We start from the raw sequence: 16,456 nt of genomic DNA, 5'->3' as shown, positions 1-16,456 counted from the left end.
GAGCACTGTCTGCTCTTCCAAAGGATCTGGGTTCAGTGCCCAGTAACCACATGGTAGCTGATAACTGTCTTTATACCAACTCCAGGGGATCTGACACCTTCACACTAATGCACATAAAATAAAAACTAAATAAATTATTTTTAAAAAGTTAAAGTACAATAAAAACTTGATGTCTAGGATATGGCTCATTGGAAATATTTATTTATACTTGTATACAACTACTTCCAGAATTAAAAAAAAAATCCAATGTCTAATAAGAGTAGTATGGGACTATGTGTATGTGTTTAATGTTTGTTTTGTTTTGTTTTGTTTTGTTTTCTGTTACTTCGGGTTCCCAAGAGTAGTGATTATAAGTGCTACCGTGTCTGACTGAAAAGACCACAAAAAGGGGTCTTTGTGGAGCTGTGAGATCATGAACATTACTATAAACATACCGGGCAAATTGAAGGTTATGTACAAAAGGGTAGCAGTCATGTAAATACCAAAGATTAAGCAAAACTTAACATAGACACATTCTTTAGGGGTACATTGAGTAAACTGAGGAAAAATAAGGAGATGGTAAAGATATTTGGAAAAGAATCAGGTCAGGGAAGGCTCCAAAGGAAATGATCAGGCAGGAAAGGGGGGGTACATAAAAGAATTTCAGATGTGCCAGGCTGTGGTGGCACACACCTTTAATCCCAGCACTGGGGAGGCAGAGGCAGGTGGATCTCTGTGGGTTGGAGACCAGCCTGGTCTATGAGAGAGTTCCAGGACAGCCAAGGCTACGTAGAAACCCTTTTGTCTCAAAATAAACAAGTACCAAAGAATTTCAGATTAGAGCAGTCTTTGAAACAGGCTATGAAGTAAGTGTATAAACACTGATTTTGTAATACCTTGTTAAATATGTATTTTAACAGCAGTCTAAAACATGCCAGAAGAAAGCTAGAAAAAAGTGATATTTTGAGTTGTTAAGCTGGATTCTTCAATTGGCAGGATCTCTTGCTGTTATTAATTTTGCTGGCTTTTTAACCTTGTAAAACAAATCTTCATTAAGTTGCTTAAAGCTCAGTGTACTTTTAAATATCAGTTTTTTAGGTCTTGGTTTTCTGTGACTGCTTGGAGTTTTACAATAAAAGGGGATTGGTCTCAGCTTAGTATAAATTTTTTATTCTTTTCATTGGCTAGATATTAAGGGTAGATCTTTACTGTATTTCTTAAAAACGTTTTCCCATTCTTTAGTGCCTTCTAAAGGAAACTTCTATATACATATACGTGGCTTGAGGCAAGGAAAGAAGACATGAAACAGATACTGTTGAGTAGCTTGATGAATCAAGGATGCATCCTAAAGTCTGATTATATAAAATGCCATATCACCAAACACTTAGCGATGTAGATTTTTACTGCTGTTTCAGGGTAAAAGCCCTGCCCTGGGAGTCCCAGCAGTCTAGACTCAGCCACCTGCCCTAGGATGCCAGCTAAAGAGGGGATGAAGCAGAGAAAGCAGAGAATGGAGATTGAGTCAGTCTGACTACATGGGGCTGGTTATTGTCTCAGTCTGGTTCTACAGAATGAGTCAGGGAAGCTTGAAGTTAAGCTAAGCCAGTTCTCGTGACTGTTCTGCTGAGAATGATTTCATAATGGAGTGATCTGTCTTTGAGGTTCTTCTGTTTCTTGAATCCAAGTTGACTCCAGGTTTAGGACATGACTGGAGACCTTTAAGATTCTTTTTGGAGGTGTGGAATGGGAACTTAGAGAGTTGTCAATGAGATCATGCCTCAGTTACTGTTACCTTTGTATCTTCAGCCTCAAAGGGGATAGGAATGGCTGGGCATCACACGTTTTTATGCTCTTACTGAGTGGATTAACATGACTGTGCAAGAGGTGACTGACCCAAAGTTAAAAGGGACAGATATAAAATAAGGCAGAAGCCAGGCTTTTATGATTCTTTTTTAGTTACCTTGTAGGCCCAAGTCAATGATTTTGAGCAAAAACAGCTTCAAACTCTAAGTGCCTGTTAGAAATCTATGTAACTGTAATCATATATGAGATCTGTTGTCCTCTTAGATAAATTAATAAAAATTACTGCTACCAATGTTGGTCGTTGTGTTTTGTTACCGGGTGGGGACTGATTGAGGTTAAAAGATGACTAACCTAAGATCACACCGCATTAGCAGTGCAGTCGAGACCCAAGACTCTGTTAAAGTCTGCTTGTTTGTCTGTTTATTCATTTACCTATTTGTGTGTATGCTTTGTTTGTTGGTTGGTTGGGTTTTTTTTTGTTGTTGTTGTTTTGTTTTATTGAGTTAAGCCATGGCTTACCTGGAACCCAGTTTGTAGACCAGAATGGCCTCAAGTTCAGAGATTCCCCCTGCCTCTGCCTCCCTAGTGCTGGTATTAGAGGCGTGTGCCATTGCACGTGGCTTGTATTGTCTAATTTTAAGTGCAGTTTTCCAGCTTATCATTCTGTGTTTTCATCTGCCACCAAACATTTAATGTTTGTATCATTTTAATAGATCTGTTTAAAGTCTTTGTTTTCTTCTTTACTTATTGACTTTTTCTGATATCTGTGATATTAGAGACCGTTGAAATGATAAAATGTTATTAAAACATCAACTAGAGTTGAGTTCATCAACTAGATAATCATATAGAGAAAAAGTAAATCCTAACCCCTTTACTCAGACAATAAACAGAAATGAGTTCTGTCTGGATTGAAGATTTGATTGTATAAAGCAAAAGAATAAGTAGTTTAAAGGAAAACACATGGCATCTTCCTGACCCAAAGTAAAACAGACATGCAGGTATGTGCGTGCTCTCGCACACTCCACCAGGCTCACTCCAAGTGTGGCAGGTCGGTCACTACCTCAGCTCTGCTCCTACAAAGTGATTCAGAGAAGTCCATCTTGCTTGACTAGGCAAGCCAGTTCCCTTGACAGGATTGCTCCTGCCTGGGAGTGATTTCTTGATGGAGTGATGGTGTGTGCACGTGTGTGTGTTTCTGTTGGCATGCACATGTATACTTGAAAATACATTTGACAAACTAGAACTAGCAATTGACCCTGACCTTCCATCCCTGAATCCCAGCCTCACCCCTACTCAGCACAAGGCAGTCACTGCAGATACCACCCAACAGTCGTGCAAAGGAAGTATTGACACCGAAGAATGTAACCCTGTAGGCAGAAGTCATAGTCACACTGTCGATGTGAGAGTATAGGAAACTTCAGAGCAGCAGGTACATTAAGCTCTTTTATTTGGGGAGAATTTGAAAGTGAAATAATTAATTGGGATGTTAGGCCCCACCCCCACCCCCAGTCTTGACACTAACCTTTCGTTAAATTTTATTTCCCCTTTCCTTCTTTTTGGCCATTGGGTGTTTATTGGTTTATATTAGCAAATGCATACATATATACACATGCCATATACTGTGCACAGAATAATTTCACACTAGTATCTTCTCTGCCTTCTCACTTCCTGCTAATGTTCTTCCTTTTCCTAACTCTTCTCCCTTCTACTTTCATATCATGCATGTGTGTGTGGTGGTGGTAGGGGGGGGTGTCCCAGTGAGTTCATGAGCACCTTACCAGTGGCTGTCTACACCACTGAAGAAAATCCCTTCCCTGTCAGCCATTAATTGTGATAAATCTTCAGAGAGGGGTAGAGCCCCATGAGCCTTTCCCTCTTTCTTTCTTTCTTTCTTTCTTTCTTTCTTTCTTTCTTTCTTTCTTTCTTTCTTTCTTTCTTTCTTTCTTTCCTTCCTTCCTTCCTTCTTTCTTTCTTTCTTTCTCTCTCTTTTCTTTCTTTTTCTTTCCTTTCTTTCCTTTCTTTCTTTCTCTTTCTTTTGTCTTTCTTCTGTCTTTCTTTCGTCTTTCTGTCTTTCTTTTTTCTTTTCTTTTCTTTTCTTTTTTTTTTTTTTTTTTTCCAAGACAGGGTTTCTCTGTGTAGCCTTGGCTGTCCTGGACTTTCTCTGTAGACCAGGCTGGCCTTGAACTCACAGAGATCCACCTGCCTATGCCTCCTGAGTACTGGATTACAGGTGTGCGCCACCACCTCTCTCCTTTCATGACAAGGTATTGTTGGGCCCAGTCTTGTGTCGATGACACCCTCTGTGAGTTCAAGAGTGCAACAGCCCTATCAAGCCTGGAAGGCAGCATTCCACACCACCCATTCCACACCACTGTCCATTCCACTGTTCTGGACAGTCTTTCTTCCCCTTCTGCCACAGTGTGCCTTGCTGAAGGGTGTGTGTGGGGGAGCTTTACGTGGCTGTGTGTTCCCAGCACCCTGACCAGTTACAGCTTGTCTGTAGTCACTGCTCATCACTACGTAAAGAAGCTTCTCTGACGACAGCTGACAGCAGCACTATATAGGGACATTAGCATAGTCTTAGAATGCAGATCCAGAAAACTGTTCATTATCCCCCTTGCAGACCTGCCACTATTGTGCCATCATGTCATCTTGACTGGCCAGTTGGTACTGCCTTTCCTTCATCTTTACACATATTTCACTCCCTTGCCTGATTCACATGAATTGGTAAATCAAAAAGGGACATGCAGACGGTGCCCTGAGAAGTAGTTTCAGATCAGCTTTGAATTAAAACAGACCAAGTTGCCGTCTAAGAGAACATCCTTGCTCAGCCCATGGATTTCCTGCACATCTCTTACTGTAATCCGGTATCTAGTAAAAACCTTTTGTATTCCCTGTGCCCCAGAAGATAAAAATTTAAGATGAAAGGGATTACTTTGTTTTCTTTAGGGCAGTCTTAAATAAATTTGTTTTGCTTTACAAAAGCAAACATTTAATCTGACAAAACTACCATAAATAAAACATGTACCTAAAAGTTGCTTTTATTAAAAAAAAAAAAAAGCGTTGACTCTTCACTTGGTTCCACAAGTTAACTGAAAGCAGCGTGAAAGCTTGGCATCCCTAGCGTGCTTTCACCAGTAGAAACTTACCTTCAAATCTTAGGAAGCAACCAAGGGCATTAGCAGGAACATAGTATTTTGGAAGTTTCTTGGATTCTCCCCAGCTTGATGAAAATGAAGCAGACCAAAATTTGCATATGTTAAGTGGAAATACAAATACGGTCATTTTGGAAAATGGACAGTATTTACTAAAGCTGAAGAATTCATGCCTTGTGTGTGACCAGGCAGTTTTACTTCCAAGTGTATTCCCAACAGAAATGCATGTACAAGGTTCATTTTAAATGTCAGATCAAGCAGCTAATTTGGGGGAAATCTGTTTGGTTAAAAAAACCCTCTAAATGCATAGGTTTGGTTCTAAGATCTGTTAGATGTGTCATCCTGGCTGACTCAGTTTCCTTGACTATGCCAAGGAGATGGTAATGACTGCAGTCCTGTAGAGTTGCTGTGAGGTATAAATGAAATAATGAAAAGGCAAGAGTATGCTGCTGCTGATTTCTGTGTGTATAATATGAGAACTGTAATTATTCATGCAGAGTGTTTAAATATTGTCTACATTTTTCAATTCTTTTATTTTAGTGTAATTGCCATAAGCCTTCTATAATACAAATAGATTAATTTGTTTCAGCTTGCTTTAAGTGTTAGTGTTGTACCTTAACTTTTAATTATTTTATTTTTGATACATAGAACACTACACTGTCCAAAGAAGTATTCATATATCCAGAAAAGCACCACTTCCTCTGCTATCTCCCATGCCTCCTTATGAAACTTTATTTGCTTACATGTTTTTATTCTTCAGTATAGCTTTTATAAATATAAGAGATACATGCATGTTTGTTTTATTGTATATCAAAGATAGTGTGCTCTTTTTGTACAGTGCTTCTCCTTTTTTTAACCTAAAAATAACCAGAAGTCATTCCAAGTGTTTTGAGGGAGCCCTGCCCCCGCACTTTTCTTTGCAGCTGCAGACCGCAGTTGCGTGGAGCACAGCTTGCTGACCCAGACTTTTGTTTGGGTAGTGCGCAGATAGCACTTAGGAACAGTGCTGCTAATGGATACTGTAGGCATGTGGTTTTCAAAACATTAGGTCTGTGTCCGCAAAGCATATTTGTTCTGAAAGCTAAATATAACACATACATCCTTCACAGACCATGCTAAATGCTGCCAGCAGTGTGTAAGAGTACTAGTTTCCAATAATCTCACCAGTAGTGTGTGTTTTGAGCTATTGTAGCTTGCCAACATTTTGGATGAGAAACAGTGTTTCAGTGTGTAGGTTTAATTTGAATTCTGTTATTATGAGGGAAATTAAATCTCTTTTTCTAAATCCCTGTGTGCACGTGTATGTGCAGCTATGGGCCCACACATGCTAGAGCACATGTGAGGCCAGAGGACAACCCTGAGAGCCAGCCCTTTCCTTGTGCCTTGCTCTTGGATCCTGCCGTCACCAGGCTGGCTTGTCCACCAGCTCCCCAGGGTTCTCCTGCTTCCCCTCCCCCAGTGGAGCAGCAGCAGGCTTACAGAGGCTCACTTCTGTACCAGGCCTGGTCCTCACATGCTGGGCAAGCACTTTACCCAGCCTGATGGTCTTCTATGTTCCTGACGGCCACTTAATACTTCTTTGTGAAGTGTCTCGACTTTTTCTACTACAATTTTATAGCATTTTTTTGTCTTTTATTTCTTCAATTTTTTAAACACTTCTTGTATATTAAGGATACAAACATATGAAGCATGTTACTACTAATTTTTTTCCTACTTTTCCATTTATCTCCTACGTTAGAATAGATTTTGTAATGCTCACATTTTTTGGTTTTATTGTTGTAGAATATTTGTCAATATTTTTGTCTGTTCCATTTGAGTGTAGTCATTGTTAAAATCCTTACACTTCACAGTGTGAAGTGCTCACTTCAGATACACGCACATGTTTCACGCAGGCCCCATGTGCCATGTTCTCCATTTCTGTATATACCGTTTGCCTGTCGATCTGTACGCCGCTGTCAGTTTCCAGTGAGCATTGTTAGCAACTGCTAACTTCCCGTTAAAGCTGTTGTAGTTTTGTCCTAGCTATGCTTGGGTACTGTTGTCCTTATCAAAATAAAGCTTCCTGGCTTCCTAAAATCTTTATTGCCAGTTTTGTTGGAATCATAGTCAATGTATAAATCGCCATAGAGGAGAACAGGCTGTGTTACTGATGGAAAGCTATAATGTCCCCCCTCTGACCGCTGTGCCCGCTCTTCCACAGGTGGTGGTCGTCCAGGCCATCAGTGCCCTGTGTCAGAAGCACCCTCGGAAGCACGGCGTCATGGTGGCCTTTCTTTCCAACATGCTCCGAGACGATGTATGTAGCACACTGCTCTTCAACATAGGCAGCTGTTCCCTTAAATTACCTTGATGACTGTTAAATATGACAAAATGTTCTGTTGCTGTTTTTAACCTCGTTTTTTTATGATTTGTATTTTTTTTATTCTTTGCAAACTTCACACAGACATTCAATGTATCTTAATCATGTTCACCCCTCACCTCCCCCTGCACTTGCTCCAACTCAACTCGGGACCTCCCATTAGTATTTCAAGCATATTTCTTTATCATGTGTTAAATATATTTCTGTATGTCACTCAAACACTATTGTGTAATTTCAATTGCTGTATTATTATGGCTATTTATCTTCCCACCTGAAATGAGAAAAACTTTGTTATTGTCATATTTAAATAAAGGAAGTTAGTTGAAAATTTAATATTACAAGCATGGATCTTGAAATACAAGTGTTTCTTTTAAAAAAAAAAAAGTCCTCAAAATGGGAGTGGCAGTGGTAATAGTTGGTTGGTGGTGAAAAAGAAAAAGTCCTTAGAACAAGTTTTATCTCTTCTTTTGTCAGGGAGGTTTTGAATACAAAAAGGCCATTGTGGACTGCATAATCAGCATTGTGGAAGAGAACCCTGAGAGCAAAGAAGCTGGTCTAGCCCACCTCTGTGAATTCATTGAGGACTGCGAACACACCGTTCTGGCTACTAAGATTCTCCACTTACTGGGCAAAGAGGGCCCAAGAACACCTGTGCCCTCCAAGTATATCCGATTCATTTTTAATAGGGTAGTCCTTGAGAATGAGGCTGTGCGAGCCGGTGAGTCTTTAGAACATAACTAGCGATGTCATTGCTTGTCTTTAGGAATAGGTAATTCCTCGGGAGGGCAGTGATGAGGCTGTAGGGTCTCCGATGGTGTGAACTGATCTTGGAGGGCACTTTGGGTCTAGACATACAAGCCCTTTCTTCCTTTGTGTTCCAACTTCCATGCAGGTTGTTGCCTTCAATTGCAGCCCTTGCTTTTCGGGGTAACAGGAACACTATAGTGGTGCCTCTGTTTTTCATTAAACCAATAAATAAGGATGTCTAGGATTTAGGTGTAGTTGTGTCCGTATACATTTCAGTGGTTCCTTCTAGTCTGTTACACTAGCATAGGTAAACACGCCTGCAGTCCTACCATTAACTCCTGACTGTATCCTGTCCTTACACTTTATCCAGAGAAACTCAAAGAAGACCTCACTAGTTGCCTTCATGTGCTCTCAGCTCAATAAAATTTAGCCCTCTCCTTTAAATGTTTTCTCATTACTTTTTACAATATATAAGTTATATTAAAATGTATAAGTTTTTATATATAAGTTAGCTGGCAAATCAGACTGCTTAATACTTTTATCTCAGTTCACACTCTTCTAAGTTTTTTTTGTTTTTTTGTTTGGTTTTTTGTGGGTTTTTTTGAGGGTTTTTTTTTTTTTTTTTGGCATGACTTTCCTGAATAGGAATGTCCAGCCCCGAGCCCCAGATGTAATGTGAAATTCAAACTAGTCCAAACTGAAATCTCTGTTTGAGCCTACAGTGAGAAGACAGAGACTTGGGCACGGCCTGAGCTCTGCAGCAGTCCTGTCACTTTGCCTGCTTACTGGCTTCCTCATCCTCTTGTCCTGTCACCGGGTGCAGGGTTAGGCTTCCATTGATTTTCATCCCTAGCTGATCTTGTTTCTAGCTTCTCAGATTTGTTTGTTTGTTTGTTGGTTGGTGGAATGTGAAGAATGGTCATTAGCGTAACAGAAATGACTGGGCAGCTAAGAGTGCTTGCCAAGGACCTGAGTCCGATTGCAAGCGTCCATGTCAGGTGGCGCACAAGTACTTGTAGCTCCAGCTCCCAGGGGTTGTCGTACTTCTGGCCTCCCCCAGCACATGCACGTGTGTCCATACCTACACACACGCATACCCACTTGTCCATAATTAAAAATGATAAAAATAAATCCTAAAAAACAAACCACAAGTTACCCTGTGCCTGTGTGGGACGATGTGCCCTGAAATTGAAACCCTGAGGCTGAGCTGCCTGTGGTTTTAGTCTCTGAGGCTCTCACTTCCATTCTAACAGGGGTCCAGCGCTCAGCCTTCCTCCTTCAAGTCTAAAAATAGGCTTTCTTCTCCAGACACAGGGCATCTGTATTTGTTTTTCTTTCTAATACTCTTGTGCTGCCTTTTTCCTCTGGATAAACTAACTAGTCTAAAAAATTAGGTGCGGTAGCAACTCAGTGTCTTGCCTTACCTAAGCCCTCTCACGGTACTTACCTAGCTTCCTGGATATAGTTCGCTGCAGATTTACTAGGCAAGCCAGCCTCTGTACTTGCCTGTCTTTCTTCCTGCACTCACGCCTTAAGTGAAAGACCATGTCTTTTATTTTCTACTCCTCAGCTTTTGCCACCCTTTCAGGACAGATTTAGGTGAGCATTGAATCTTCGTTGAGTGAAAGGAGTTTTAATAATGATTGTTTGAAATCTGGACTGAATCATGTGAGAGGGTGTGTAAGATGCTGTCCTGGGGTAGAAACAGCTCTCACAGTATGTACATGCTTCTTTCTCCTCACTGGATGAGTCACAAGTGTATTTATGCTTAAGAAAGACCAAAGAACTGTCAATAGAACAAGAGACTCTTCCCACTGAATACCAGCCGCTTCTCTAATTTGCTTTTAGTTCTGGTGTTTTTGTTTTTTAATACAAGGTCTTACTTTGTTGCCCAGAATGGTCTCAAACTTTGATTAATCATCCCCTTGGCCTCATCAGTGTGCTTGTTTTTGAATGCCTATTGCTCAGCTCTGAGAAGCCAGGATTTAAGGTGCTTTATCTTGTGTTTCACAATAGCTGCTGTGAGTGCTTTGGCTAAATTTGGAGCTCAGAATGAGAGCCTTCTCCCAAGCATCCTTGTACTCTTACAAAGGTATGTAAATGAGTGAATGTTGGCTTTTGAAAAATAAGGATTCCTTATTGCTAGGTAGTGAGAAACCTCTTTGTACTACTCACATACACTGAAGATCTAAGAGTAGAGCTGATAGAACCAGTCAAGGGAAAATGGAGTTTTTTTTTTCTCTTTCTGGTAATTATAAATGTGCAAAATACATGTGAAATTTGAGTTTTAGATTCTAAAGAATCTTTAGAATCTTTAGATTCTAAAGAATCTTTTAAATGATTTTGAGAGAGTAGGGTAAACCTCCTGTACCTCAGTTTGTACAGTAGGCACTGACTTCAAAGAGATATTAAATGATTCCTATGAAGAATTGAAGAGGTATCCTTTTATGATCTTCATACCTCCTTATTTGGTAAGAAGTAAGCTTTTATAGCAAATATTTTATAGTTGCAAAATTTATTTATAATTAAAGCAATTAAGTCATAAACCAGAGACTTACTAGTTTAAATGAAACAGACTGCCATTTAAACAAGAGCAGTGCTTGGATTCTGAGTGATAGTTTCTTTTTTATCCTTAGGAAGTGGAACATACCCATCTCTCAGTTGTAGAGAAGTTACGTCTTTGCTGGGCTCATGTAGTTACAGGTTCAAGGGTAGCCTCGAAATCATTATGTCATGTTACTGCCTTCTTCCTAATGACTTCAGTGCCTCTTAATATAGTGATTCTGGTTTACAATGGCAGCATTTCTTTAGAAATTCGTAACAGTTCCAGAAGTGTGGAAATTTTAGGAGCACATGCTAGGATATAAAAGTAATTTCAGTAATTACCTCAACTGAGCTCTTGAGGTACAGTGGTAAAACTGTTGGGAATCTCTGGTATACAGAAACATGCCTCGCCATTTCTTTCTGAACAGGTGCATGATGGATACAGATGACGAGGTACGGGACCGAGCGACCTTCTACCTGAATGTGCTGCAGCAGAGACAGATGGCCCTGAATGCTGCCTACATCTTCAATGGTCAGTGAGAGCCGGGATTATGGGCACATCCCGCTTCTGTTTTCCAAGTGATCAGACCTCCTGTATAATGATTCACGTATTAGCTGACTCCTTTAGGTAGCTGCATGGTTTTAATCTTTGTATGCAATTCCGTTTCTAGGGAAACCCATATTTACAAAGGTATGTTCTGATTTAGTAATAGCAGTCTTGTGAAATAATATATAAGAATATCTTTTTAAATATGAAAGGGTCTGAAGAATATCGCTTATCCCTGGTTCTTCCTAGGCGCTCTCTTATGTGGCTCTCCCCATTTTAGTTTTCTTTTGCTTTTCTTGTTTCCGTATAGTGAAGACCTTTTCTATTCTGAGAGATACTTGCATTTTGTTGACATTTTTATGCTCTGCTCTCATGTTTTCTTGAAAGAAATAGAACAGCTTATATGTCTATAAGGAAGTTGTATACAGTAATCTGTAGTTTTATTAATTAGGCTAGAGCAGCGGTTCTCAACCTTCCTAATGCTGTGACCCTTTAATACACTTCGTCATGTTGTGGTGACCCCCCCCAACCATGAAATTATTTTTGTTGCTGCTTCATGATTGTACTTTTGTTACTGACATGAACTGTAATGTCAATATCTGTTTTCTGATTGTCTTAGGCGGCCCTGTGAAAGAGTCCTTGGACCCTCAGTGGGGTTGCTACCCACAGGTTGAGAACCCCTGGGCTACAGTCTTTTGTTATGTGTTTTCTCTTTCGTTAGAAAGCTAAACTGTTACAAATCATTGAGAAGAGATTGTGATGCTGAGATTTCCCTGTCTGTAGGTCTGACAGTCTCTATACCAGGGATGGAAAAGGCCTTACACCAGTATACACTGGAGCCTTCAGAAAAACCCTTTGATATGAAGTCAGTTCCTCTTGCTATGGCTCCTGTCTTTGAACAGAAATCAGGTAACAAAACTATTTTAGTTTTTCTGTGTGTAAACTTGTAAATATTAGGTTATCTAATATTTCTAACCTAGAAAATAAAATTAGAAAAAGCTTTTTAAAATACCTTAGTTTCTTTCTCTCTTTTTCTTTCATTAAAAAAAAAAAATCTGGTTTGTTTTTTTTTTTTTTTTTTTTTTTTTTTTGAGACAAGGCCTCTCTACATAGTCCTGACCTAGAACTCGCAGACCACAAACTCACAGAGATCCTTTGCTTTTGACTTCAGGGTGTTGGGATTAAAGGTGTAGGTGTCTACACCTGCGCATTTTCTCTTAATAGCCCTCCCTTAGAGGTCTTTTAGTGCTAAGATAGATGGCATTTTTTAAGTTTAGGATTTTAATTTTAAGTCTCTTGGGTTTTACCCAAAAGCAAAAATAAGTAAAATGTCTCAAAATGATAAGGTTTTTAAAAATTATTTAATGCAAATGTCATAATACTTGAAGCTCTTTGCCACTGTGTATCTGCTAAAGTTATTGCTTCCATCTCTTTCTGTGTACAAGGTTAGCCCTAAATGGAAAGAAACTTACTTGGCTGCTTATGTCTGTCTTTGTAGACATCACACTTGTGAATCCTAAGCCGGAGAAGCTGGCTCCTTCCAGGCAAGATATTTTCCAAGGTATATTTTTATGAGTATAGTAATCTTTAGTTCCTAGGCATGATAAATTAGTAACATGCACTGCTTTGATTAAGTATCCGTTCAGTCACTTTTTCTGTGTCATAGGTTATAGTGGCTGGAACTACTTGGTGTCCATGGCCTTTACAGTTGTTTATTTACTGCCTGGGAATGTTATTCCTGTGCATATTTTGTTGGTTAAGAGGGAAAGATATTAGTAATTTAGTCTCTTTGTCCCCCACCCCCAATACAGGAATCTAGGAGGTCAACTTGGTAGCTTAAAGGATTATTTCACAGAAGCTTAGAGACACTTGGGTTGAGTGTTGAGTAAAGCCCTAGAAGGAAGCCATCTTTCTACTGCGTGCTAACTAAAGCATTTTAATAAAGCCTCTTTCTGTCTTATTCATATTGTACTTTTTTTCTCTTTGTGCTAAGCAGAACAGCTAGCTGCCATTCCTGAGTTTGTGAACCTGGGGCCCTTGTTCAAGTCTTCCGAGCCCATCCAGCTCACAGAGGCAGAGACGGAGTACTTCGTGCGCTGCACCAAGCACATGTTCACCGAGCACATCGTGTTCCAGGTGAGACTGGGAACCTTGGCTCTTCTTGGGCCTTCAGTGGGAGCTACTCTGCTTGGAGCCAGAGTCCTTCCCTTTAGTTGTGATTCTATTTCCTTCCATAGAGGGTTCATTTAGCAACAGTTTGAGTTTTCTTTTCAGAGGTAGAGAGGTTTCTTCTGCTGAGGAACTATTTTTGATGACTAAAATCTAAAAGGATATGAAATTGGAATGTCTCAAGAAATAGACATCTAGCATAACTATTTTAAAAGTTAGCATTTCAACAAGGCAAGCTAAGTGGGTTGTTCAGAGACGGGTTTGATAGTTGTCCGATTATAGCACCTTGCTGTAGAGACGGTCTCAGGGAGAGGAGCACCGATGGCTCCACACAGCTTTTGAGATAAGCCTGTGCGTGTTTCAGGGACAGTCTGCGAGGGGGTGGGAGCACACTCTTGACAGGTGTGAGGCCGGGGTTCAGTCCCTAATACCAAGGGTTACTGTTGAGTGTAGTGGGTTCCAGAGCTGAACTATAGAACATTAGTGAGCAGAAAGGACTTGGTAGAAAACATTTCTTGTATACAGCTTTTCTGTCACTGACTTTTCAGTTTGACTGTACCAACACTCTGAACGACCAGCTGCTGGAGAAAGTCACAGTACACATGGAGCCATCCGATTCCTATGAAGTGCTGTGCTGCATCCCAGCCCCCAGCCTTGCCTACAACCAACCAGGAATCTGCTACACACTTGCTCGCTTGCCAGATGAGGACCCTACAGCAGGTATTGACTTAGAAGGGAGAAGATACTTGGTGCATCTCTAAACTGCATCACCTCTTGAGCTCTTAGAACGTCTAGACAGGTTTTTAATTTTCAAGAATATGGTTTATTCCAGAACTTAATGTTGGGGGTGTGTTCATAAAATTGGTTACTATTGTAGAAATGTTACTTTCAAAACTAAATCTATGAGAAAAACTTGCTGATGCTAATATTAAAACAGAAACGGAATGATACAGTGATAGCCCACAAAAATAATTCAAGCTTACTGTTGAAACAAAGTTACCATGAGTGAATACCAGATAGGTCTTATAAGAATCATGATGTTTCCTTCCAAGGTTCCTGGGGAAAGTTGGTTATTTAGCAGTTGGTTGGCATTTTAATACATCACTTTTAAGCATCTTGTAGCATAAGGCTGTGGTTTGCAGTGTTTCAGCTTAATGAGTCAACCATTTTGTGTCCAGATTTGAGAAAGGCTTTATCATTTACTTGACCTATGTTAATTCTTGGTGTGAAGATGGCATAAGGAGTATAAAAGAGAGCCAACTGCGAGTGCCAGTGATTTCATTTGTAATTTGAGGATTTAGGATAGTCTTGACAGTGTATCTTTTATAAATGATGAAATCTATCACACTTGAATTCTTTTTTTCTTTTTTTATGTGCATTGTTGTTTTGCCAATATGTATGTCTATGTGAGGGTTTCAGATCACCTCAAACTAGGGTTACAGACAGTTGTGAGCTGCCATGTGGGTGCTGGAAGTTGAACCTGGGCCCTCTGGGAGAGCAGCCAGTGCTCTTAACCACTGAGCCATCTCTCCAGCCCTCACACTTGAATTCTTTACTCCACTCAGTTTTCCCATACACACTGCAGAACTTAACAGTGTTTACCAACTTTCACAGAAATAAGCACACATACCACATTAATATTTAAAGATTTTACTACTGGTAAGTACAGGAAATACAGAAGTTAACAGTAATAACAAGTATCAGGGGAATTACAGAGTTACAATAAATCATAAAAGTACTAGTCAATGTTACCCCTGGCCATCGTTCCGCCACATTTGGGGCTTAGTCTGACTTAGTTTACAGCCCCTCCCCTAACTTGCCTCTTTGCTCATTCATGGGAGCCCTTGACCAGTCTAACTATGTTGGGTGCTGGATTAGGCTACTCAGACTCTGGCACGAGGTAGATTCATGTGGGCACCATTGCTAATTCTGAATCCCAGGTTGTCCCCCGCGACCGGAGTGGAGCTGTTGTGCAGCTGTCTGGGTCTGTATCCCTGGGTGGGAAGGCACTTCCTAGCTGGACTCTGACGCTTCCCCTTGAGCTTTAGGCCCTCCATCTTTAAACTCAGTGACTGTCGTTAATCCTTTGTGAAGTTTCTCGCATTCTATTTCCTTAGAGTTTTGCTTTGTTCTCCTAGTCTGGTTTTCTCTCTAGGTACATATATCTGAAGAATGTCAAGTAGGCAGTAATTACAACTTTCTGTTCCCTCAAGGAAAGCTAGTTTTTTTTTTTTTTTGGCCACTGTTCCAAACTTGAAGCAAGGTCCAGCCTTGATGTCTGTCTTTAGCCATCATCTAGGGAGACTATGCATTTTGTCTGTTTTTTTTCCATTAGCTGTCTTTCCTGGCTTCACAATTTCTCCACAGTCACTGTACTTCTCACTGAATTTATAGTTTGTTTTGTTTTTAAAGTATCCCATTACTTTACCACTTAATTACAAAGGGAAGTGAAATGAACCCATTGAAAACTCCGGCCTTTCCCAGTTGAGATTACTAGCTCCTCACGCTCTCCATGTGCACTCTGACTCAGATAACGCAGGGTGCCCACACCCCAGGAGAGGGGATTAAAAGAATAAGTACAGATTTACAATACCAAGATACACAAAACAACACTATTGAGATTACAGTGGTTACATACAGGAAAACAGCAGTTACATTAGACACTTCCACCAAGATAGCAAAAGAGATGTCACCTCAGCCGCTTCACTGAGGAGGTGACTTCTTTTTGAAACAGATCATACATGCTTTTAGCCCAGAGGTTTCAACTTTTGGTCTGCTGGCTACGGACTGACTATTTGGGTTTTGTTTATGAAAATTTGGCAATTAGAAAATCAGAGTTTCCTGATTGGTGGCAGAATGTGGTTATAAACTCTAATCTCATTTCAATACTTATGTGTTTGACCTACCATATGCTTGATTACTCCTTTCTATTCTTTAGTTTCATTAGAAATTCATGGATTTTAATCCATAGCCAATCTCAACTGTACTTTGCAATGAACGAAGTGAAATACCAGGATACAGGTGGTAATGGACTTTTCTCACCCTCCCCCTTCTTTCTATTTCTAACATTAAAACTTCTTTCCTTTGCAGATACTCTAAAAATTACCAGTCACTTAAAAATCTATTACTTTTAATATGTATCTTATCTCAGAA

At 40.0% G+C, this 16,456-nt stretch overlaps 1 protein-coding gene across 3 annotated transcripts in view; it reads left to right on the top strand.

Moving 5' to 3' along the window:
* The window catches only part of Copg2 (COPI coat complex subunit gamma 2), a 103,421-nt gene that overhangs the window by 48,895 nt on the left and 38,070 nt on the right, over positions 1-16,456 (top strand). For all 3 annotated transcript variants that reach the window (XM_060373856.1, XM_060373855.1, XM_060373857.1), the window contains 8 exons: positions 7,138-7,233; positions 7,771-8,014; positions 10,060-10,135; positions 11,016-11,119; positions 11,918-12,043; positions 12,633-12,695; positions 13,131-13,270; positions 13,852-14,023. In XM_060373856.1, the coding sequence (XP_060229839.1) occupies positions 7,138-7,233; positions 7,771-8,014; positions 10,060-10,135; positions 11,016-11,119; positions 11,918-12,043; positions 12,633-12,695; positions 13,131-13,270; positions 13,852-14,023 (1,021 nt within the window). The remainder of the gene's footprint in view (positions 1-7,137; positions 7,234-7,770; positions 8,015-10,059; positions 10,136-11,015; positions 11,120-11,917; positions 12,044-12,632; positions 12,696-13,130; positions 13,271-13,851; positions 14,024-16,456) is intronic.

This window comes from Meriones unguiculatus, chromosome 21 (assembly GCF_030254825.1).
Source record: "Meriones unguiculatus strain TT.TT164.6M chromosome 21, Bangor_MerUng_6.1, whole genome shotgun sequence".
Lineage (NCBI taxonomy): Eukaryota > Metazoa > Chordata > Mammalia > Rodentia > Muridae > Meriones > Meriones unguiculatus.
This window is presented reverse-complemented; position numbering and strand designations above follow the sequence as displayed.